Raw genomic sequence first — 24,255 nt, forward strand, 5'->3', positions numbered from 1 at the left:
CAACCCTCTAGCCGAACACGGATTTTATTAATCAAAGCTTCAAAATGAGAGGTCAACATCCTGCCAGAAACAATAGGCACTCCCAAGCATATAAAGGGGAAAGACCCTTCCGTGAAACCAGTATTTCGAAGCAATAAACGTAGTCGAGTTGTTAAGATATGTTTGGAAAAGAAAATGGAAGACTTTCTTTTATTCACCGCTAGACCAGACCAGCTTTCATATTCCTTTAGCACATTTATAATAGAATGTATAGACCTCTTACCCCCATTCGAAAATAACACCACATCATCCGCATAAAGCATGTGTGAAACAATCGGGGTACCTCTTAGGATGATAAAACGGAACAATCTTCCCAACTCCACCTGTTTTTTAATCATTCTAGTAAGCATTTCTTCAACTAGAATAAATAAATACGGTGAAATGGAGTCTCCTTGCCTCAATCATCTCCCTCCTTTAAAGAAATCCTTAGAAATACCATTCATAACCATTGAGAAACATGGAGAAGAGATGCATTGCCTAATAAGAGAGCAAAAAAAATCCGAAATTTCTATGAGAAAACCTTAATCAACACTGTCATACACTTTCGCCATGTCAATCTTTATAACTATATTTCCACCAAAAGTAGGCTTGTGAATGGTATGTATTAGCTCCTAAGTCAAGCTTATGTTTTCAAAAATGCTTCGACTTGGAAGAAAGACACCTTATTCTGGAGATATAATTTTGGTTAACAACAGAGAGAGTCTATTAACCAAAATTTTGGGTAATGCATGCATATATGTTCCCAACATATATTCAGCAGATACGTTTGATCAGAACATCATCTCATCTGCATATTAATATTCGAGGCTAATTAATTAATTAAATACTCTAATAAATCGTTTTACTATGATTTGGGTATTCATCTGATGCAAATCAACTCACCAAAGTATTCAAGGGTTAGCCTAAAAAAAAAAAAGTATTCAAGAGTTTTTACTGTATGTTTTCCACGGTTTATGATCTTATTCCGTTTTTAGCAGATTACTGTACGATTTTACCATACGTTTTATGATATTCAACAGAAACTATACGTACTCTTTTTTACTGTACATACATTTTTTACTGCATTGTACGTATTTTACTGTGCATTTTTAGCAGTGCATTTTTTTTTTTCAGTAATGTAACATATCATCATAGATTATGAAATCGCTTCACATTATTTTTGAAAAATAACGGGGTTAATCATAAAAAAAAAATTTATCTAAATTTTATATTTAGTAATTATTTTTTTCAAAAAAAATATAAAATTTATGCATTTTATAGCTGTAAATATAGCTTTTTTATTTTTTGTTTGGCGATATTTTGGCTGTGCGGTTTGCTGTGCATTTTTTTTTTAGACCATGCTATAGCCACCGAGTATGACGGTACAGTGTTAAATTATTTTTTGATTTAATTTCTTAAATATTTTTGTGTTTTTTTAGTTATAAATGATAACTACAGTTGGTCGGTATAACTGCATTTTTTTCTGTACCTATTTTTGCTGTGCGTTTTTTTTCTGTGCGTTTTTATTGCGTTTTTTGCTTTGCGTTTTTTACTGTACGTTTTGCTGTGCGTTTTTTTACTATGCGTTTTTTACTGAACGTTTTTGCTGTGCGTTGTTTTGCTGTGCGTTTTTATTGCGTTTTTTTACTATGCGTTTTATACTGTACGTTCTTTTATTTGCCTTTTTTACCTTACGTTTTTTTGCTGTCGTTTTTTCCTGTACGTTTTCTCGCTGTCGGTTTTTCGGTGTCGTTTTATTTTGCGTTTTCCTATGCGTGTTTTTTACTGCACGTTTTTTCTGTGCGTTTTTCTGTACGTTTTTCTGTAAGTTTTTTATTGTACGTTTTTTCTGTGCGTATTTTTTACGTTTTTTACTGTGCTTTTTTATTGTACGTTTTATCTGTGCGTTGTTTTTACTCTTACGTTTTTTTACTTTGCGTTTTACGTTCATTTTTTTGCTCCGCGTTTTTTTTCTATACCTTTTCTTATGTGTTTTTTTTTTTTTTTTTTCGTGATATTCAGCAAATAGTGTTTGTTTTTATTATACCGTACTTTTTTAAAAAATATAAAAATATTAAATTAATATAAAAAATTGATTTTTTAATAATAAACTATTTTTCTTCAAAAAAGTGTGCAGTATTGGAGGTACCCCCCTTTATATCCAGGCTTTTGATATGCAGCTTACTATAGCTATACTCAATTTGCCCCAAGGAAAATAAAGATAGTCTGCAGAGCCCAAAGACAGCTAGCACTAGGTTGCTTAAAGACAATGTAATATCGCATACCAAGTGAGACAGGATCAAAGAGTTCGATTTGTACAACATAAATAACCATTATATATGTATATATATACCTCAAAAGCCTGTCGACTACAAACTCATCAATGAAATACAAATGGCCTACTGCACCGGTTGCCTCTGCATCACCTTTGTATACCCTGTGATTAACAGAAAAACAACCCAATTCCCCCCCACACTCCCCACCCTCTTTTCTGTCTGGTCATACCCCTTATGTTCTTCTGTTTATTAGCAATATGTAAATACCGTTGTTACTCCAAGCTATGAGTTCAAAGTAGGTCCAAGCTATGTTGCGTGGTAATGGCTTCCACTTCTCTAAATGACCTGAGGCCAAAAATCCAAAAGGGGTGATGAGACAACTGAAAGGAACATAGGTAGGATGGTATCATGAATTGCCCATCGTGCCAAATGAGCTCTCATCAAGGACAATATCAGCCGGATCTCCAATCCATGGCCTCCCTTCTCTCCATCGGAACTTAATTCTTAACTTCCCGTTTGCATCTACACCAACCACTTGTCCCTTACTTGCATGGGTCTCCATTCCCCACCCCCAGCGTGGGGTCACCAACCCTTCTCTAATCCTCACCTTGTCCCCCACTTTGAATGGCCTAACCCTCTCCATCTCTGAAGCTTTGCAAAGCCACAGCCTCTCAATGAAGCAAAATGCCACCCAGAGTTCCTCATCTTCCATCCGGTGCACCACCCCAATGCTTGAATGACTCGCCTCTCCCCATTGGTAGGTTGGGGTTGAGACCGATGCCCTAACCCTAACCCAGTCTCCGATACAAAGCTCTTGCTCTTCCACCAGCTCTACTTCTGATGGATCCAGCATCCAAGCCTTTGAGCCAGCTGGAGTATATATTCTCAGTTTTCCATCAGCGTCAATAGCAGATATGGTTCCAACACTTCCATGGCTGTGGCCTGACCACCCAAATCTGGGCTGCTTGACAGATAGTTTAACCCTAACCTTTTGGCCAACCATGAGCCTGTCCGCTTTTTCGAGATGGGAAGTAGACCCCACCCACATTTCTTGCTCCCCACAAAACCCAACATAAGTGGTTCCATACCATTCATCTCCTTCATATCCGATCCCTTGCACTACACCAACACTACCTGGTCCAATGGATTTCCAATTACTTGCATTAACTCTCAAACTCACCCACTCTCCCACTTCAAACATTTGCTCTATCTCTAGATCCGCAGGATCTCCTCTCCACAACCCCGACAAACCAAAGAATGCGACCCTTACTGCCCCATCAGCATGAACACTAGTTATAATTCCTCGAGAAGCAGGCTGAGCCCCTCTCCAACCCCACCGTGGCTCAACCATACCAGGCCGGAACCGAACATACTGCCCAACTTTAAAGCACGGAACCTTTTCAACATCCGTGTAATGAGTAATCCACCTCCCCTTACGGAAACAGCATGCCAACTCTAGATAGCCAGTCTCTTGTACACTATGCACTACTGCTAAACTTTCTTTTCCAATACTGTTCCAGTCATAACTTGGTCTAGTTCCCAGGCTTGGTTTTGAACGTACCCAATCACCCACTTCAAAACCAGAAAGTCTTTCTGCGTCTCCAGGAGAAACTTTCCACAAGCTTCGTCGGCCAGCCACTCTCACCTGCATAAACATAACCAAGCTGCTTATGAGATGTACATCAATTTATATAAGGGAAAATCCTAAAAATAAATTATCATCACATGCATATAAACAACGTTGTGCTTCTACAACTACAGAAATCGCACTTCACAATGCATCTGCTAAAAGGAACAGTACAACTATTATTAGAAAAACAATAATCACTGTTGATTTTTTCTCAGTATGTTGCCAGAATCCTAAACATTGATGGGCAAGACATGATCAAATAGAACTGGAGAGCATTTTTTAATAGGTAAATATAAATTTTATTCAAAAGAACAGTATGCATAGCCCAAATAAATGGGTCGCATACAAGAGAAGCAAAGAGTTGGATAGCACTATAAGCAGAGAAAGGTATTGACGTGTATTACTCACAACAAAACTAAGTACAGAGCTAAAAGATAAGCATGCTTACATTCAAAGCACCATCCATGTCAATTCTCATTATTTTTCCAACAGTAGCAAGAGTTTCATTTGACCATCCAAGTCGTGGCTGAGTAACAGATGGCATCACATGAATCTCTTGTCCTACTTCAAAAGGAGGTACCTTCTCCACATCAGTCACAGAGCAACGAAAAGGCTTGCTCCTGAAGCAGAAGGCAACACCCATATCACCATCCTCCTCCAAGCTATGAATTACCCCAATGCTGTTCCTTGTGATATCCTCCCACCCATATTTTGGAGAGGATACTGAAGCTTTCACTCGAACCCAATCCCCAACCTGTTCATGGTGGGAATAATGAAATTTATGCAGGGGAAAAAGCAACTAATGTCTATCTTGGAGATTTTAATCCATGCATATTATAATAATGAACTGTGCTATATTACCTTAAAGTCTTCCACCTTTTCCATGTCAGAAGGATCAGCCTGCCAGGGTATTGGTCGATTTGGTATTTCAATTTTTAAGAGACCATCATTCTCTATCTCACTTATTCTTCCAACACTATGATGTGTCTCACCACCCCATGCATATCTAGGTTCTGCAACAGATCGCTTGACACACACCCGGTCACCAATCTGTAAAATCAGAAACATATCAAGCTTTGGAAATGCAGATATAAAAAATGAACCAAAGGGGGAAGAAGTATTAATTATTGGTACAATGGAAAATCCAACATTTCTCCCTTACCCTGAAAGGGGCAACAGACTCAACCTCCTCTGGTTCACAATGCCATGGATTTGGAAGATAACTAAGTTCCAACAACAAGCTACTGTCTGGTCTGATACAATACACTATACCAATGCTCCCTGGTGTTACAGATCCTAAACCATGCTTTGCTGTTGTAAGAGTGGGGCGAATACGAACCCAGTCCCCAACCTTGAATTCTTCAACTCTTTCCATTTCTGCAGGATCAGCTTTCCATCCTCTGGATGCTCCAGGAAACCCAACACGCAATATCCCATCATCATCAACACACAATACGGTACCAATACTGTCACGAGACTGCCCACGCCAACCAAACCTGATCATTACAACACCAGCTATCGGTTTCTGATAGAATACCATAGTAATACTTCAAAGAAACCTATTACTTTGATAGGTGATAAAGAAGTTTTATTCATAAGTCAAAGAAGCCTATTACACACTATAGCATAATGCAAATTAATTGTGTTCTGTTAAGGCAGCAAAAAGATTAGCGTTCTCTTGATAAAATCATACATGTTAATTTGCTCGTCTCTATTAAACAATTTCCAACAAAAGAATGAAACAACAAAGAATAAATTTGTAATAATTCAACATAAAAACTATAAATTTGCAACTGAGCAGGATCAAACCTGGGCTCTTTGACATCAGGTTTTAGCTGGACATGCTGTCCCCTGTCTAATGGAATGACTTTTATAACTTCACTGGCCAAAACATGAGCCTCTCCAGAACAAAAGGACACAATGAGATTGTCCTTGTCTGGGACGCTCTGCACAAAGCCCACACTGCTGTGTTTTGCATCTTGCCACCCATATGTAGGAGTTGTGATACTTCTTCTATATTTCACCCAGTCTCCTACTTCAAATCTAAACAAGTTTGAGAATATTGTCATTTTAATGTTCATAAACAAGTTTGGCCTACAAAAATACAAACAATATCAAAACAAAACTATGATTGAATATCTTCTCCTCACATGGTAGGGGACAGACGAACTCCCCTAATCATCAGTGCCTCCATCAGATCTTCAGAGATCCATTCCCGGGGAAGGGCCTCCAAAAAGTCCCGTAATGTCTTGCCACTGTCAAAAAGCAAAAATTCCTCAATTTTTTTCTTCCTTTTTTTATTTTTTTTTTTTAAGTAACTAGAGCAAATTCAGTGAAGTAGCAGGACTAAAATCTGCATCCCATCACATAGTTGGATCTCTACAATCAGCATATAGATCTAATAAACCTAGAGTTTTAAGACTACACAAGTAAATAAAGATGAACAAGAATGTCTGGAGAATGTGGGTGAAGCCACATGACGAAGCAATGCCTCCAACAGTTACTTGCCTATGGTTTCTGACTTCCACAGCAGCATCAGGATTTCTAAGCATGACAATGAGCCATACAAGATTTTCGCGTATCATTTTTGCTGCATCTGCTGCTATATGGAAAGCATTGTCACCTTCATCATCCTGACAGTGATTAACAAAGACATTGTACATAAGTGGATTTCCAAATTAAAAAAGAAAAATTCTACTCATCATCTCTACACCACACACCTGCTGTTATTTTATCTTTTTATTTTTATTTTTTCTCTTAGAAGGTGTGTGGTGTAAGGATAATTAATAGAATAACTCATTAAAAAATTTTGTTTTTAAGCACCCAGAAGAGGGGTGGAAACAAAGTGATCATGCACTCGGTAGAAACCTCCAGTGAATTGAAACAATCTAAGCCAAATAGAAAAATGATTCTCTGGGATAAGCAGCAGAAGATGACTCTCTAAGCTTTAAAAACTAATACTAATAATAGTAATTGCCAAAAGAAAGGGCATATGAAGAAACAGAATGAGTGGAACCAAAAGGTATGGAGGGATTGTTTCCTAAGTCAATTAATTCATCGAGAAAGTTGTAGGGTGCATATTTTCTGTTTTCTTTAAAGTTATGTCACAGCACATGTTATACAATCACACTTTTTTTATACTTTTTTATTGAAATGTGAAGCAGCGCAGCTCATGTACACAAAGTGTATATAAGAGAGTCAATTTTATATAAGATTGCATATTAGACAAATACATGCAAGCTGCTAATAGCATCAAGACACGTCCAGTGATATACTCTCTGCCTAATTATCACACCACAAGATTATCTCAAGACTGATTTCCCTCGGCCACGTACTTTTCAGCCATCAAGAAAGTTCCCTAGTACCGTAATGACAATAGAAGCATGTTTGGGATTGCGGTGGGAAATATAACTTATAGTTTTAGGGCTTATAGCTTATAGCTTAAGTAATAAGTTCTACTATTAATCTCATGTCTACTCTCTGTGTACTTGGGCTTTGCCTACGTTTATGAATAAAACTTCTTGATTACCTATAAAAAAAAGTTCTACTATTAAAAAGTCATTTACTGTTTGGTAACCGTTATGTTTAAAGCACTTTCAACACATATTACATTTGTTTAGAAATAAATTAAAAAAGTGTTTACTGAGATAGAAATGACATAAAAGATCATTTGTTTTTTTAAAGATTATGACCATATCTTTGAAAGTTTGAAAGTTGTATAGATATTTTCGGCCATTAACAGTTTTTTTTTTTTTTAAAATTGGAACTACATTCCACATTATTTGGAAAATCATGTTTGAGGAAAAGTATCAAACGTACTATTTAGCTTATTTGAGATTAAAAAGTACTTTAATATGTAACACCCAAACAACCCTAATTTTTTCATTAAAGATTTTTTAAGGTTATTTAATCACTTCTTAAGACTCCTAACGCAACCCCAAACATGCCCTAAGTGTGACTATATCATATGACTTACATGGCATCCCTTCCCTTTCGTAGACCTGTAGTAAGTTAACACCGAACTTCTTCTGACTGCTAAGGTCAATCCCCAAAAGAATATTTTTTTATAAGAACTCCCCAAAAGAATCTTGATCTCATTTTCTATTATTCTTCAGTACAAGATCAAAGAGAGAACTCACCAATTCCTACTGCTAGTCATCAATTTCTCTTACAAACTAGTACCAATTTCCCCCTCCCTCCCACAAGGAAAAAAAATGCACGAATAATAACAATAATACATTTTTTTCAAATTAGTAAAAGAAGAATTCCATCTTTATTCTCAGCAATGTGAAACAAGTACAGACCGAAATGAAGATTGGAACTGTCACCTAATCAAAAGTTGCAAGGATGGTGGTGAATTGTAGCAACTCTAACCAACTAAAGTCCTGACCTTCGTCCCCACGCCTTTACCAATTCTTTTTTGCCTTTTCTTTCTCACATGTTTATTTATACAAAAACTAAAAGCCATACTCCCTTAGGGAAAAGCCATATGACTCTGAATTTTACCAGCACATCACTTTCAGTTTTTCAACAAGAGGCTGGCTGCTTGAAGGGGTGAAATCGCTCCCTATATTTGAGTTAATTTGTTATATCACATTTATATCTCTAATAATTAACAGCGACAGTGGAGTACTATGCTAGATGAATTTGAATCCCAAGCAAATCAATATCAGAGCTGAATGGGGGGGAGCATTCTCTTGATTGAGCACACAAAACAGTATCACAGATTAGCTGAGCATGTTGCACATTGATACATGATATAAGCATTGCATACCACCTCTCTTCAAGTGAAAGATTGACTGACATATCATTTTAAGCCATATCCAGAACCTACTAATAAAATTATAAATGTTTGAATAGTAACCTGCATATTACAGTTTGCCCCAGCAGATATAAGCAATCCGATGCATGTGTTTGCCCCTCTGGCCAAGGCTACATGAAGGGGAATTGTATTGTGCACATTCCGGATGTTCACATCAACCCCAGCATCAAGAATAATCTATTCATCATTTGAACAATAAACAGAACATTAACCGAACATAAAAAAAAAAAAACAAACAAAAACTACCAAGTTCATTTGCAAATAAGCACAAACACCATTAGTTACCAACAATAAAAAAGATGTAGTGGGGAAGCTACTTTGTGTACCTTGACTAACTCAGCATTATTAGCCATTGCAGCTGTATGCAAAACTGTCCGTCCATGTTGAGCATCTTGGGCAGTTCGATCTGCTCCAGCAGCAAGCAATATCTGCACCAGTTCTCTTCCCTCTACAAGCAGCATCACAAGCAATTAGAAGAAATCAATGATGTGAAGTCAAATACCACAGTAAAAAAATAAATCAGTAACCCAAAAAGAAAGTTAGTTCAATGAATAAAATTTCCAATTAACGATATAGCCAATTGGAAGTAGTGCAAAAATCAAGAACAGGAAAGGTACATACTATATATGCAAACAATCTAGGTTAACTTCACAAGCATATGATGAGATAGCCTTGCAAATTTATTATGAAAAAAATTGAACAATAAAACAACTAATGAAAGAACAAGTGGGAAAAAAGGAGAAATTTAAAATAATAGCAGTAGCACTAGGCATAACTAGGAACGGTTAAGCACTAGGCATAACTAGGAATGGTTAAGCAATAGGCATAACTACCACTTATAAGAAGAAGTTTCAGATGAGTTTAGAATGTTCTTTTTCTTTATTCCATGAATTTCTTGTATCACTAGATAATCATGCACAAGTTTCGCTCTTGTATATGTACCGTGTACTTGGGCTATGCCTATTATTCTCATCAATAAAATTCTTGCTTACCAATGAAAAAAAACTGTTTGCATCATACATAGTATGAGTTATTGAGTCTCTTTTAATAAAGGATCTCTATAAGCCCTATGAGTTGCCAGTAGGATCGTTTGCTTTTGGCTGTCTTACCAGTAGAACTAATATCTGGAATCTACAATCTTTTTTTTTTTTTATAAGACTGGAATCTACAATCTTTACACAACAGGAAACTGCCTCACAATATTTTGAAGTAAAATGTTCACATTCAACAAATTGATAGCAAAGACTCTTTCTAGACAATTTGTCAAGACATGGGAGTCGCAGGGAGCAGTTCAACCATAACTACCTTCCTAACCTTAACATATTCAACTGCCATGAAATTTTTTTTTTTTTTTTATAAGTAAGAAACTTTATTGATTGAATGAAACTAGGCAAAGCCCATGTACACATTTTTTTTTTTTGATCGGTAAACAAAATTTTATTGATCAAAAGTGATACAAAGGATGCCCAAGTATACGGGACATATACATGAGCAAATTTAAGTCTAGCTTAGGGATACAAGGAAATCGTGAAAAGACCTACCCTGAAAATCAATTACAATTGACCAATGGAGTAAAGTATTAAAAAACAAAATTCTAAGCTCTTCCATTGATCTCTCTTGATCTTCAAAGCATCTTGCGTTCCGCTCCCCCCAAATGCACCACCATAGACAAATAGGTAGCATCTTCCATATGGAAGCAATTTGAGAGTTGCCCCTAATACCTCTCCAAGAGGCTAAAAAACTCACTTACCTTTTCTTGCATCACCCATGCTAACCCCACCCGTGCTAGGACTTCGGACCATAAGGACCTGACAATCTCACAATGTAGTAAGAGATGGTCTACGGACTCACCACTCTTCTTACACATATAACACCAATTCATAACTATGATGCCGCGTTTCCTCAGGTTATCTATGGTAAGAATCTTTCTCCAAGTGGCAGTCCAAACAAAAAAGGCTGCCTTTAGAGGTGCCTTCGTCTTCCAGATACAAAAGAGACACCTAATTACATTCTAGAAAGCTGAAAAGAAAGCAAAAACTCATGAATATTTCCTCCCTTTAAAACTATAGCAGAAAACCATTAAACCAAAGAAAATACAAAAAAGTTCCATATTTTCCCCACAGCTCTCTCCTTGTTGTTGAAGCACCTCTCATTTCTTTCCATCCATATACACCACAATAAGCACAAAGGAACCATCCTCCACATCGCTGCCAGTTGAGAGCTATGATTATGCCTATTCCAACATGCTAGGAGTTCTACCACACTCTTGGGCATAACCCAAGTCAACCCAGCTCTACTAAGTATTTTTTTTTTTTTTTGACAAGTAACCCAGCTCTACTAAATATACCAGCCCATAACTCCCTCGCCACCTCGCAATGCAGAAAAAGATGGTCAATCAATACACCATTGTTCTTAAACATGTAACACCACTCCATTACGATCATCCCATGTTTCCTTAAATTGCCAGCCATCAAAATCTTTCCTAAAGCTGCAGTCCAGGTAAAAAATGCAACTTTGGATGGCATGAGAGCTCTCCAAATACCCTTCCATGAAAACACAATGGGCTGATGGTCTGTCAGCACCTTATAGAAAGATTTAACAGAAAATTTTTTACTCCCCGAATGTTTCCACAGCATTCTATCTCACCCATTTCCTCCTATCTTCTTGGAATAAAGCAAGCTGAAAAAACCTGCTATCTCCTCAACTTCTCAATCCTACGCATTTCTGGAAAATATCATATTCCAATGCACTGTACCATTGGCTCGACACAACACATCTGAGACAGCGGCCTGCTGATTTCCAGCCAATCTGAAAACACCTGGAAAAACAGAAAATAGAGTTCTCTCACCACACCATTCATCAAACCAGAAACTAATTCTTGCGCCCTCTCCAACCTCAAAATTGATGTGTTGCAAACACCTTTCACCCCTTTCTAATAAATTTCCAAAGGCTCACACCACAAGTCCCCCCTACCTTCCTTGGAACACCAACCCCCCTAATCACAACCATACTTCCAATCCACGACCATTCTCCACAACGAAATCCCTTCTACTTGGAACCTCCACAACCACTTTCCTAATAGAGTTTTATTAAAACTGAACAAGTTACGCACCCCCAATCCTCCCAACACCTTAGGACTACACACTTTTTGCCAACTCACAAGATGAAATTTATTCTCCTTGCCCATGCCGCCCCACAAAAAAGCTCTAAATAGTTTTTCAATCCGATTAGCCACCTCCACCGGTAATGGAAATAAAAAAAAAGAAAGTACATAGGAAGATTGGAAATATTTTTTGCTTTGAAAGAGGCTCCCAAAGGGAGTCCGAGATATTTCATAGGAAGAACATCCACTTTGCATCCCAACAATTCTACTAGAAGGTTGATATTCTCCACCTCCCCTACCGGGGCCAATTCCGACTTGCCCAAGTTCACCTTGAGTCCCGAAATAGCTTCAAAACACAAAAGAACAGTCCTTAAAGCTTGAATCTGTCCGCTTTCAGCATCACAGAAAAACTAAAAGTGTCATCTGCAAACAATAAATGGGAGATGGATAAAGCCCCCCTATTAATGTTACCCACTAAAAAACTAGCAAGAAAACCTCCCCTTCAGCAGCCTCCACCATGCAACGGCCTCCATTACTACAAAAAAGAGAAAAGGAGATAATGGATCCCCTTGTCTCCAACCCCTCGAACTCTGAAAAAATCCACAAGGTTTGCCATTAACTAAAACAGAAAACCGAGCGGTCAAAACACAATGTTTAATCCAACCACACCACCTATCTCTGAAGCCACATCTTCTCAACATATAGGACAAAAAAATTCCAGCACACGTGGTCATAGGCATTTTCCATGTCCAACTTGCAAAGGACTCCAGGAATACCATCCCTCAACCGGCTGTCCAAACACTCATTCGCTATCAAAATTGAATCGAAAATTTGCCGACCCCGTACAAAGGCGTTTTGAGGTTTGAAGATTATTTTATCCATCACCAAACTCATACGATTTGCTAACACATTCGAAATGATTTTATAAATCTCGCCTACCAAACTAATAGGACGGTAATCTTTCAACTCAATGGTCTCCACTATCTTCGGGATGAGGGCAATGAAAGTAGCGTTAAGAGACTTCTCAAACTTGTGACAAAGATGAAACTCATGAAAAACCCGCATTACATCGTCCTTCACTGTGTCCCAACACTCTTGAAAGAAAGCCAAAGAAAATCCATCCAGGCCTTTATCTTTGCACATACCACTCATCACCTACTGCACTTTGGCTTCCTCAAATGGAAAATTTCTTCCATCAACAAAACATTTTCTAACTCAGACACCACCTCAATCTTTCTCAACGAGGACTCCTCATTGACCTCCCCAACTTCTAGAGAATGCAACACATTCCAAAGAATAATTTTTTTGCTCATCTGTATGACTAAAAACCTCAATATTCCACTTCTTTAAATCTAGCTTAAGGGCCTTAAATTTACCAGCGACAATAAAACTAGGGTTACCAAGAAAGGAATAGGAAACCCACCAATCCCTCACTCTCTCCTCAGAACCAATCATTTGTAGCCACATATTCTCAAATTTGAAGTAACGCCTACCCCCGTGAATGCCCCCACAATCTAACAAAATGGGAAAATGATCAAACCATATCCGAGCCAATCTCTTCTAGCTAGGTCCGGATAATGTGTCTCCCAAGAAGTAGAAACTATAAATTTGTCCAACCTTGACCCCCCTCTACTGTTAGACCACGTGAAAACCCCCCCAACCAAAGGAAGATCAATCAAGTTAAGATAAAAAATTAACTCTGAGAAGTCTTCCATCGCCCTTGTCAAAGAAGTAGCCCCCTCCCTCTCACAAGGAAAGCGAACAACATTAAAGTCCCCACTCACGACCCAAGGTAATTCCCATGAATAATACAAACCCGTAAGTTCCTCACACAAAGAGCTCCTTTCTTGATCTGCATTAGGCCCATACACTCCCGCAAGAGCCCACCTCCACCCGTCCTCAATATTCTTGACTTAACCAACCACTGAACAGTTCCCAATGCAATCATCTACCAACTCCATCACTCTCATATCCCACGTCAACAACACCCCTTCTGAAGCGCCCAGAGAAGCTAAATAACTCACCCCACAAAAGAACAACCACATAAACTTCAAATAATATTTCTGTCAACATGGCTCAACTTAGTCTCTGACTCTCTTGAAGACAAATAATATCAAATTTCCAACTACGGAGAAGGGATCGAATGCGAAGTCGCTTGTTAACATCATTGATCCCCTGACATTCCACGATAAGATTCTAGGCTTCATAAGATAAACAACTCCCCTGCCCCTTCGACCTTTCCCTCCCAACACTACTCTCATTGTTATCATAATTAATAGAACAAATCAATCTTTTCAGTTCTCTATCTTTTATGGCTACTAGCTTCAAAGTCGTTGATCTACTTGCTTCTATAGCAACTAAAGGGGCCTTAAATTGCTCTTCGAAGCCTTCACAGGAAATCCCCACACACCCCTGTAACTCTACCACCTTTTTCAGCACCCAATCCAAAGATTTAGGGACTGGTGGAATAGCACATAGTGGAGTAGGACTACCGAACTTGTTCTTATCGCCCCCATTCTCATAAACCACCATTTGAAAGCCATCTGAAGAACCGTCTGACCCCGCATCCCCTATAGCTCCACCACCTTTTTCAGCGCCCTTCTGTAAGCCATTTGACACCACTTCCCCCGATGAGCGAGCCAACTGCGACTCACCAAGCAGCACCTCTGATGTATTCCTGATGCCACCATCGACCATTCCACCCAATAAAAACTGGTCTCCCATCCACAGGACAAGCTCCCTCGAAGGTACTTCACCACTGGAAGGTTGGACTGCGTTGAGAGCTCCCTGATCTCCCCGTCAAAAGCAACCCCATCGTCAAGCTCTTCTATCAACTCCCCATCCTCAGTTTCCACCAGTTGATGTGACGGTACCGACCCACCAAGATGATCGTTGGCGACTGGCGAAACTTTTTGTGCCGGGACTGGGAATGGCAGGTCACGTGCCGGCGCCGTGGGGGAGTGGCTAAGGCCCTGGCCCGATATATCGGTCGAAACCCAAGACTTCTCCATCCAAACCCATTTTGGACCTAATCCCTGGCCCAGCCTACCTTCCTTTGACGGCCCATCCTCATCTGTAAGACTGATACTCCCCCTCCCTAATCCCTGGCCCAAGCCCAAGCCCATCTACAAAGACCCCTTCCCCTTAAAGCACCGTTTTAGCCAGTGTATATTATCCATTAGAAAACCCACTTGTTGCTCCATTTCAGCCAACGCCTGAAGCACCCTTACCTCATTCAGACCCACCACATCCCTACCACCCCCCTCGCAGCTTTGCGCATCAGCTGAAATAGAAGAGCCACTTGAACCTGGCAGACCTGTCCTCTCTGCATGCTTCGCAACTCGAGGCATCTCCATCTGACCTTGGAGTACCTCTTTGTATGACCGAGAAGTCAACTTATACACCGTCGTCGATGGTGGAGGCACCCATGGAGAACCACCTACCCTTCCAACCTCCTTCAACACCCCTGCCTGTTTCATCCAACCCATGCCACCTTTATCTCTGTTTTCCTCGCATGAAACAGAGGATGGAGATAAGAGCTCCTTCAAGGTTTCGCCGAAATTCCTCCAACCCTCCCCCTTCCTCCCTTCCGGCACCACAATCAAACCTCGCTTCTTCTCGTGACCGAACTCCAATAAAGAGATGAATCTGCCAAAGTAGTTGTGACACCTCTACACCACGAGCACCTGGTTCCCTTTTCGACGAGTTCTAAGAAACTTAGAGGATCCTGTTGTGGCAACACATTCCCTCACCATTGAAGCCAACCACACCAGAGCTTCATGATCAATAGAGATGTATTTCACCACGCGACGACTATTCTCCGTGATTCTCCACCACAGCTTGTTTTCCCTCTTAATCACAAAAGCCTTTTGATCAATAAGAACAGTTCTGCATGACCCCATCTCAACATAAAATGCAACTATGGACAAGGAACGACACAAGCAATCACAACAACAGCAGCAGAATTTTAATGCAACAGCATCGCATTCATAAAACGAGAGAGACTTGTCAAGTAATTATTAGCATATAATTATCTTTCTTGATCTTGAAATATAGGAAATCTCCAAATAAGAAGCACGAAAAGGGTAAAATTGCCATGAAAAAGATACAAGACAATCATGAAAGCAAAGGCCATTAAATCTATAGAAGCTGGCCAATGGAAGAGGGTATTGAAAAGAAAGTTTTATTTTCAAGCAGGTCTCATTTTATTATTTAATATTTTTAATCGGTTACAAGCAGTAATTGCATAAAAACAAATCTATATTTAAGCAAAGTGGCTCCAATTTTAGCTGTAAATGTAAAATGGCTTATTGATTTCCTAAACAAAGTTTGCAGAGTTTCAGTTAGTAATTGCATCAATCCAAAACACTTTCATCATCAACATTAAATAGACACTCTAGGATTTGAGTGTTACCAGTCTCATGATCTTTCTTTACAGCAGCAGCCATACACAGTGCAGTGCCAATTGGGCTTGGTATATCAATTGCATCAGCAATCTCTTCTGCAGTTGCGACTTCCACCCACCTTCTGACAACAGTTACATTCCATGTTGCCACACACAAATGCAATGGTCTGTGACATTCATAGCATATCATTGCACAATCATAATTCTGAGGTAAGAATACATTTAATCTCATACAACTATCCAGTTTGCAATAGTGTGAAAGCATTACAAATTACAAAGAAAGAAGAACAATCCAAACGCCATGTTGAAATTAAGGTCTCATTTGTTTTCACAACCATTCTCATCTCATCTCATCTCATTTCATTTCATTATTATAACTTTTTCAAATTCCCACACAAAATAAAATAAACAATTCAACTTTTTCAAGTCCCAAAACAAAAATATATTAAAAAAATATTCTAACAATATTTTATTCAACTTTCAACTTTCAATTTTTATCTTAACTCATCTCATCTGCAAAAACAAACGAGGAAACAACTTCTTGAATTCCTGTTCAGAATTCTAAAGCTAAAGCAAAGGTTAGACCTACCTATGTCAGTGCTACTAAGTATTTAATCTACAACCTAGACCTCTTAAAACATCTTGCCTTGGTTTGAATCCTAAGACGAAAGTAGATAGATCAACCGGTGCCATTTCCGAAACAAAAATACCAGTTTAGGAGCTAGCGGGAATGAATTTGAAACATCAGCTGTAAAAATACCCAAGTAAAACCTTGCTTACGTGGATAACTTGTAACAGCCTCCTAAAGACACCAGAATAATAAACCCAACTATTTTAAGAAAGTACATTAAAAGTAGGGTCACAGAGAGATGTCCTCTTTAACATAGAACGTCTACCAGATGCAATTTGACCCTAGAATAATTTCCAAAACAGCTGCAGAAGGTTGCAATTGAGAAACAGAGCCAATGTGACTACTTGTTTTGCTCTGATTTTCCATCAATTCAAATGAAATTCAAGCTATGATACACATTTTTTCTGACAAGTTAAAGCCATGATCATAAACACATGATTCAGAGGAAGGAACTAGAGGTAAAATTTATATTGCTCGTTAGTGAAAAAGTGACATCAGCTAAAATTCCCATTCCAATCCTATGGGAATTTTTTTTATATCTTCCAATGGCTCATGCATCCAAAGAATGGAATGAGGCCAACTTAAAGAGTTAGCCAAGGCACTTTCAAGGTTGAGATTCAATTGATTCCCCTAGAATAAGAGCATATTCTGCTTTTTACAAACCCCGTATGAAGATCTGAGACCAGATCATTGCTTGAGAGATTATGGAGACGTTTGTATTCACAGCTCATCTCAACTCATCTCACTATTATTCATTACTATTCAGCAACTTTAACTCACAAATCTCACTACTATTCACAACTCATCTCACTACTATTCACAATCCATCTCAACTCATCTCAAGTCATCTTCGAATCCAAACGTCTCCTATATGGTAGCATCTTCAGTTTTCATGATGACCTGTCTTCTTAGATATGCATGAAACCTGAATCCCCCGACCATGTTAGGTGTAAATTCTTTTTAAAAATACAAAAAGACTCAAACCTTAGTGAATTGAGGTACCATCATTTCAAACCTGAACAATTTAAAAATGGGTAAGAAGTTTATTGTTCAATGCTGGTTTGTCTCAACTGCAAACATCAATAATCGTGTAACAGATAAATATCATTCCCAGCTGCTCTTATACACACAATGTTACTTATAATCAAGACCAATAATATGTTACGTGCCAGCAGATTTGCACACAGAAATTCAAATTATGAAAATGGCATCAGAAGAGGAGCATTAGCCAGTTTATTTTATGCAAAAGAAAGCAAACTATATGAAATAACCTCATGTTTTAATCATGCAACTAGGAAATAAAAATAAGCATAATACTAAAAGCATTTAAAATCCTTTCATCATCATAAGCTCATGAAAATCCCAACCCTAATAATTGATTGGACACAAAAACAGCACCTGTTCTACAGAAGAAAAATATAAATGATTTCTTGCACAAGGAAAGCATTTAAAGGGGTATTGGAGAAGTAAGGTTTGAGATTTAATCATTGAATCTTTTGTGGACCTTGTGGCATGAGAGAAATTGGCAGAACTTTAACAGGGAATAATTTTTTGTAGACAGGCTTATGTTTTTGTATCTGAGATTTCTTTTTCATTGTATGTCCATTGGCAGTAACACTGCATTGGCCTTTCTGGATTCTCTACACAGCATCTTGTATTTGAGGGGGTCCATAAGTACATCATTTGGGTACTTCAGTTGTCCCTATAACCATATGATGAGACTCTAATATAATATAGTTCTTGCCGAGGGCCTGTCCACCCCCGGGATTAGTTGGGACGCTCTCCCAGACACCCGGTGCCAATAAAAAAAAATATAATATAGTTATAGCATTTTAATAAAATATGAATAAAATAGATAAAATGAATTAGTAGATTTTTCCCACGCATATATCTTTAACAATTCATAAAAAAATATATATATAAAGAAAAAAAAAACATGTTGATCATATCAAAATTCGGGGGCAACAATAATTTTAGTTTATCATGGGTAAAGACTATTGCTGATATAATATCTTCTATACGAAATGATGACATGAATAGAAAATGAACCGTTTGAATACCATCTATTAACATCACCGAAAACTTTGTTCTTCACTAAACATAACTCGTGAAAGGAAATAAAAAAGATTGGAATGACATATTTATAGATTAAAAAAAAACCACATTATTAATTTACGAAAAAAACATCAATACATGAAGGCTCAAACTCACCCCAAGGAACTTAGCCTAAGGGCATCAAGGCATCTTCACAACACCAGTATAACTTGACTGAGCACTCCAGGCATGAAATTGGTTTGTGGGAGAGTGGAGTAAGAAAAAAAGGTTGAACTCAAATATCGCGCGAAGTGGTAAAATCTTTATCATCCTCCATAAGAGAGGATCAAGGCCGTCGAGAACAAGACAAGCACAAATATTCTTTTGAGTTCTATTTCAATAGCTTCATTACACTATAAATATAGATCATGATCCATATTCTGTATGTTAACCAAACATTAGCACTTTTGTAGCTAAGGAGGCACTTTCCCTTACCAAGCTATATTCCTCCATGAATAAAAGAAAAAAGGAAAACTGATTCTTTTTATCTTTACTTTCAACCATTCATTTGTTTAACTTGGAGGAAAAAAAAATGGAGCAAAAAAATTATACTCACGTCAAACTTTTTGAATTCAAAACAGCCATTGATCTACTGCCTCCATTTTCCATTATGACCAGAGCGCAGTTTGTATATTTCTTGCAAATAGCTCTGTGCAGTACAGATTCCCCTTCATCATCCACTGCATTAGGATCAGCACCAGCCAGTAGCAGCTCCTGTTATTATTTGACATGCATGTGAAACAATAGAAATTTGAAGATCAGGAAGAAGGAGAACAAAAGAACTATATAATGCATCCAATTAACTGAAGGCCTACACGCATGCAGTCAGGTTGACCATGGTAGGCACAGACATGAGCAACAGACGGACCAAAGCCTTCCCTCAATCTAGATCTCACATTGGCACCTCTTTTAATGAGAGCTTGGACACATTCTGGTGATCCAGCTGCTAACGCAAAAACAAGTGGAGGATCCCCATCTTTATCCAAAATGTCTACATCTGCCTCTCTGTACTCTAAAATAGCCTCAACAAGTTCTGCGCTACCACGTCTACAAGCCAGGTGGAGAGCAGTTTGGCCATCAGCATTTTGAGTTTGTAATAATGAAGATGTTGAGCTTTTAATTCTTCCCGATGCAGCCTTTCCAAGAAAAACTCTGCATAGGCAACGAAAAAATGGCATAAAGAGAATTAACGTACAAAGGCCAAGTTTATTCTAGGCTAGCCCAGGCAGGTATGTACCAAAGTGGACTAACCTAACACCACTCACATCCCCTTCAGACACAAGTCGATGCAAATGGCAGGAGAAATCTTGTAAACCTTCCGGAGCAGATACAAGAGGTGGTTCCATCAATTTTGGTCCGGAGTATTTAGCGAAGTCACTGTACCCAGTCAGAAACAAAGAATTCATGTAAGAGAATTAAAAAAATCATAAACTTCAGGCTAATCATCTTAATCTCTCTCAGAATCATGCCCACATGTGCATGGCAGAAAATCAACATCTCAAACAGCCCCAACCAGGACCATGTTAGACAACTAAAGGAATAATAAAACCACTTGAGAGAAGAGGTCACAACCAAAATCACAAGTTCCTTACTTATCAGGGCTTTCTGGAGGGCTGCGTGGTATCTCCTTCAAATGACGTAGGAATGTTGCTAACATTGCATTGAAAGTTGGTCTTTTAGATGCCTTGAACTGCAGGCATTCGCCAATCATTTTCCACAATTCGCCAGGTATCCCAACACCTACTACACTTGCATACTGTGGAGGAAGTTTTTTAGCCTTGACAACAGCTCGATAAATTTCCTCTGCACTTAAACCTGCCCAACTGCACAAAGAACATAAAACTTGTACTAAGCAATTAACTATATGCAGGAGAAGAAAATAATTTTTAGATAAAGAAGATGATGCTTCACATACGGGATGGAACCAGTGCACATTTCGACCAATGTACAACCAAAACTCCAGGCATCAGACTCTGCAGATATACCTATTGCATCATCCCAGAAGAGATTTAATGACTTCTTTACTGGCTCCCATGCCTCTGGAGCTGCGTAATGTGGGCTAAGCATTGTACACTCCATACAAGAATGAACTTTTGAGGAATCACACTCTGATCGAGCCTTCCGACAGGAAGGTTTTTTCAGAATTCCAGCAAGTCCATAGTCAGAAACCACTGCATGACCACTTGTGTCAAAAAGAAGATTAGATGGTTTTAAATTCATACAAACCACACCTGCCGCATGGAGTTCAGCCACCCCTCTTGCAATGTCAGCCCCATACCTACCAATGGCAAACACTAACTATGTCACAACAAGAGTTATAGCCAGACAATAAACTCTAATCTAAACCTCTTTTTCCTGTTTTTTTTGGGTGTCTCTAATCTAAACCGATAAACAAAACTTTAACACATTTTGATAGAACATCTGGAATTCAATTAGGTCTTCAATTACAGCAACATAATTTAAACTACTACTCAAACAAATATCCACTTACAGAAAAGGAAAGGATAAACATTTTTCTAAGCATAATCATTTCATATCTTAAAATTTCGCAAAGAATGACATAGAAAGAAACCAAATACATTGAAAACTTTGGCAGACGGGGACAAATACCCACTACATATCTCGCATTTGTCAATGAAAGCACTTATTCCAGTCTTCTTAGGAGATGTTTGCAAACGTCTCCTTAGTCCTATAAGTCTCACATATGGTGTCTGTTTCCACACCCTCCATTTTCCCCCCTCCATAAACTAGTGAAGTTCTCATAATACATCCTCTTCTATTAAAGAGAGCTTGGAATATTGATAGTTTGTCATTTCAATCAGTTTAATTTTCAAGCTTAGGTTGCTTTTGCTATACCAAAAAAATAAATAATAATTAAATTACCAACATGTAACAAGGAATATCCTCACCAATCGTTTTCGACGTTTTGACCAATCAAAAACTTTACCTGTTCAACAATGTTTCTCCATACTAGACAATTAAATTAAGAAATTTCCCTCACTTTTCTACCCCCACATTATATTAATAGAAACGAGCCATAGCCTATACCACAGCTTTTTTACCAATAAAAAGAAATTGAAGATAACTTTCCAATTAGAAAATAAACTTTTAATCTGTGCACGGTTTCTTCCACTACCATTTATGAAATTCCCATTTAATTCATATAGACTCATCTAAACTAAAGCAGGACTCGTCCAATATCAAAACTCAGTCTCTAGTCCGTCTAATTGATCACCACCCACTATCCTTTTTTCGATCGGTACCCACTTTCTACCAACCCACGAGACTTCACTTCATGCACCAAGTAGTCGTTTTGAACCAAATTATGCACAATTACCACGTAAACCAATATGAAAAATCTCATCCTGTGCTAAGAAAATTATTTATAATCTACACCAAGGAATAATATTAAACCTTTTTATTATTTAAAAAAACACAACCTTAGGATTTGCTCCAATGTAAGCCTTCCCTCGTTCCGCTGCATCTCGGACTGAACCGACCCCCGACACCTGTCCATCAAAAGACACAAGCTCCCTTCCATTCTCGTTGCTCCATGAAACGTACAAACATTTCGGCACCACATCGAAGCGCGCCTCAAGTTCTCAAGCTGGCCCAACACCCAATCCATATCGGTCTCCTCCGGCACCGCCACCTTCTTAACTGCCACGCGGTGCCGGCACCGCCCAGCCCCGCCACCAATAACCGCTGTCCACATTTCCACTCTGGCCCGCCTACTTTCCCCTATCCGCTGCACCAATTTCAGGTCCTGGTGCACCCCGACATCGATCACTGGCCCGCATCCTCCCGAAGAGCTTGATGCGAGGGACCCACGGCTACACCGACGGTCCTCGTCACCGTCCACATCATCACCATCTCCACCGCCGCCATCTTCCTCATCGTCTGTGCAATCACAGTCAAAATTCGCCCCCGCCGATGGGTTCGAGTCCGAGCTCAAGAGCGAGAGGACAGCGTAGTTTTTCCGTAGCGCCTGAACGGAGTTCCCCACTACGGACACGTGGCGACACCGAGGACACGGAAGCGTCGTGTCGGGAGACGCCGAAAACATCTGCGAGAGGCAGTCTTTGCAGAACCCGTGCCCGCATTGTAGCAAGAGCGGGACCCTCTCCTCCTCGTTGTACCGCGTGTGGCACACAGAACAGCATGGCACCTTCATCTTCTCCCTCCTCCTTTACTTTCCCGGAAAATTTTGAACCAATCAGAACGAAATCCAAAAGCCTGTTTATCAAAATCTGGACTCCAAAAAAGGAAATTGAGGTGAAGAGTGATGGAAATGGTAAATCATTTAATGAATTGAGGAGAAAAATGAGTGCAAATTGGATCAATTCAGCTTTCAAAGAGAGAAATCTAGAGAGAGGAAGGGTTTTAGAGAGAGAGAGTATAGGAGTTGATGTGAGGGATTTTCTGAGACTATCTTGCACATTTTACTGTCTTCTGGTGCTAAAGTTCTCACAGGCTTCAAAATGATAAATTTTCAATTCTTTTATAATTTTTTATAACTTTATTTTAAATGAATAATAATTGTATAAAACTGAAATTAATTGCAATAAAATGACATAACTATATTAATTAATTATAACATAGAGTTATGGACTAATTATTTCTTTTTATACAAAGGGGTGGAGAGTTTCGAACTATTATTTTCTATTTAGAGAACCAGATCATATGTCATTAAACCATCAGTATTATTATCTTACTAGTATTAATATGTTAGTAAAATTATCAGGATTCTTTTTCATAATTAGTTGTGTAAAAATAAAAGTTTATAAATGGGTTTGTTCTTCTTATTTATTAATAAATGAACGCTCTAGTTAACTTTCCCAGTTCATATATATATTTTTTAATTTTTATATTATATAAAATAATTTTTATATTATATATAATTTTTATATATAATATATAATTATATAAAAAATAATTTTGTATTTATGATAAATTACTAATTTATATAATATTAAATTTTAAAATTCTATATCACTATTGCAAGAGAGTTTTACCCCCTATCAACTCGTATAGCAACTCACGAAGGACTATTGAAGAAGTAAGTCAGAGAAGCCGGCTAGGCCCAATGACCCTCCTATAAAAGGAGTCAGTAGGCCTCTACAGAGTACTCGATCCACTAGCAAAACCCACCCACAAAACAACTCACACGTAAGGAAAGCAGACGGTAGGGGCAGATGGGATTCGCCGCCCAGATACCAATCTGATGGGCGGAAATATGGAGAGCCATTAATCTCCTAACAACAGGCATGGAGGGG

General features: G+C 38.5%; 1 protein-coding gene across 2 annotated transcripts; it reads right to left on the minus strand.

Moving 5' to 3' along the window:
• Nucleotides 1–2,249: 2,249 nt before the first annotated feature.
• LOC108989148 (E3 ubiquitin-protein ligase KEG) lies at nt 2,250–23,434 on the minus strand. 2 transcript variants are annotated; one of them, XM_018962674.1, is made up of 17 exons: nt 22,420–22,530; nt 21,211–21,257; nt 20,895–21,097; nt 20,572–20,802; nt 20,231–20,356; nt 19,795–20,131; nt 19,536–19,693; nt 16,264–16,421; nt 9,073–9,194; nt 8,789–8,923; nt 6,433–6,557; nt 6,075–6,179; nt 5,734–5,967; nt 5,087–5,420; nt 4,786–4,974; nt 4,373–4,678; nt 2,250–3,939 (listed from the first exon to the last, which is right to left on the minus strand). In XM_018962674.1, the coding sequence occupies exons 2-17, from the start codon at nt 21,253–21,255 to the stop codon at nt 2,701–2,703; spliced, it is 4,047 nt and encodes a 1,348-aa protein (XP_018818219.1). In that variant the 5' UTR covers nt 21,256–21,257; nt 22,420–22,530; the 3' UTR covers nt 2,250–2,700. The 2 variants fall into 2 exon arrangements, with proteins under 2 accessions (XP_018818219.1, XP_018818212.1); XM_018962667.2 differs by having other exon boundaries at nt 20,895–21,257; nt 22,420–23,434.
• Between the last annotated feature and the right edge of the window lie 821 nt (nt 23,435–24,255).

This window comes from Juglans regia, chromosome 5 (assembly GCF_001411555.2).
Source record: "Juglans regia cultivar Chandler chromosome 5, Walnut 2.0, whole genome shotgun sequence".
NCBI classification, from domain to species: domain Eukaryota; kingdom Viridiplantae; phylum Streptophyta; class Magnoliopsida; order Fagales; family Juglandaceae; genus Juglans; species Juglans regia.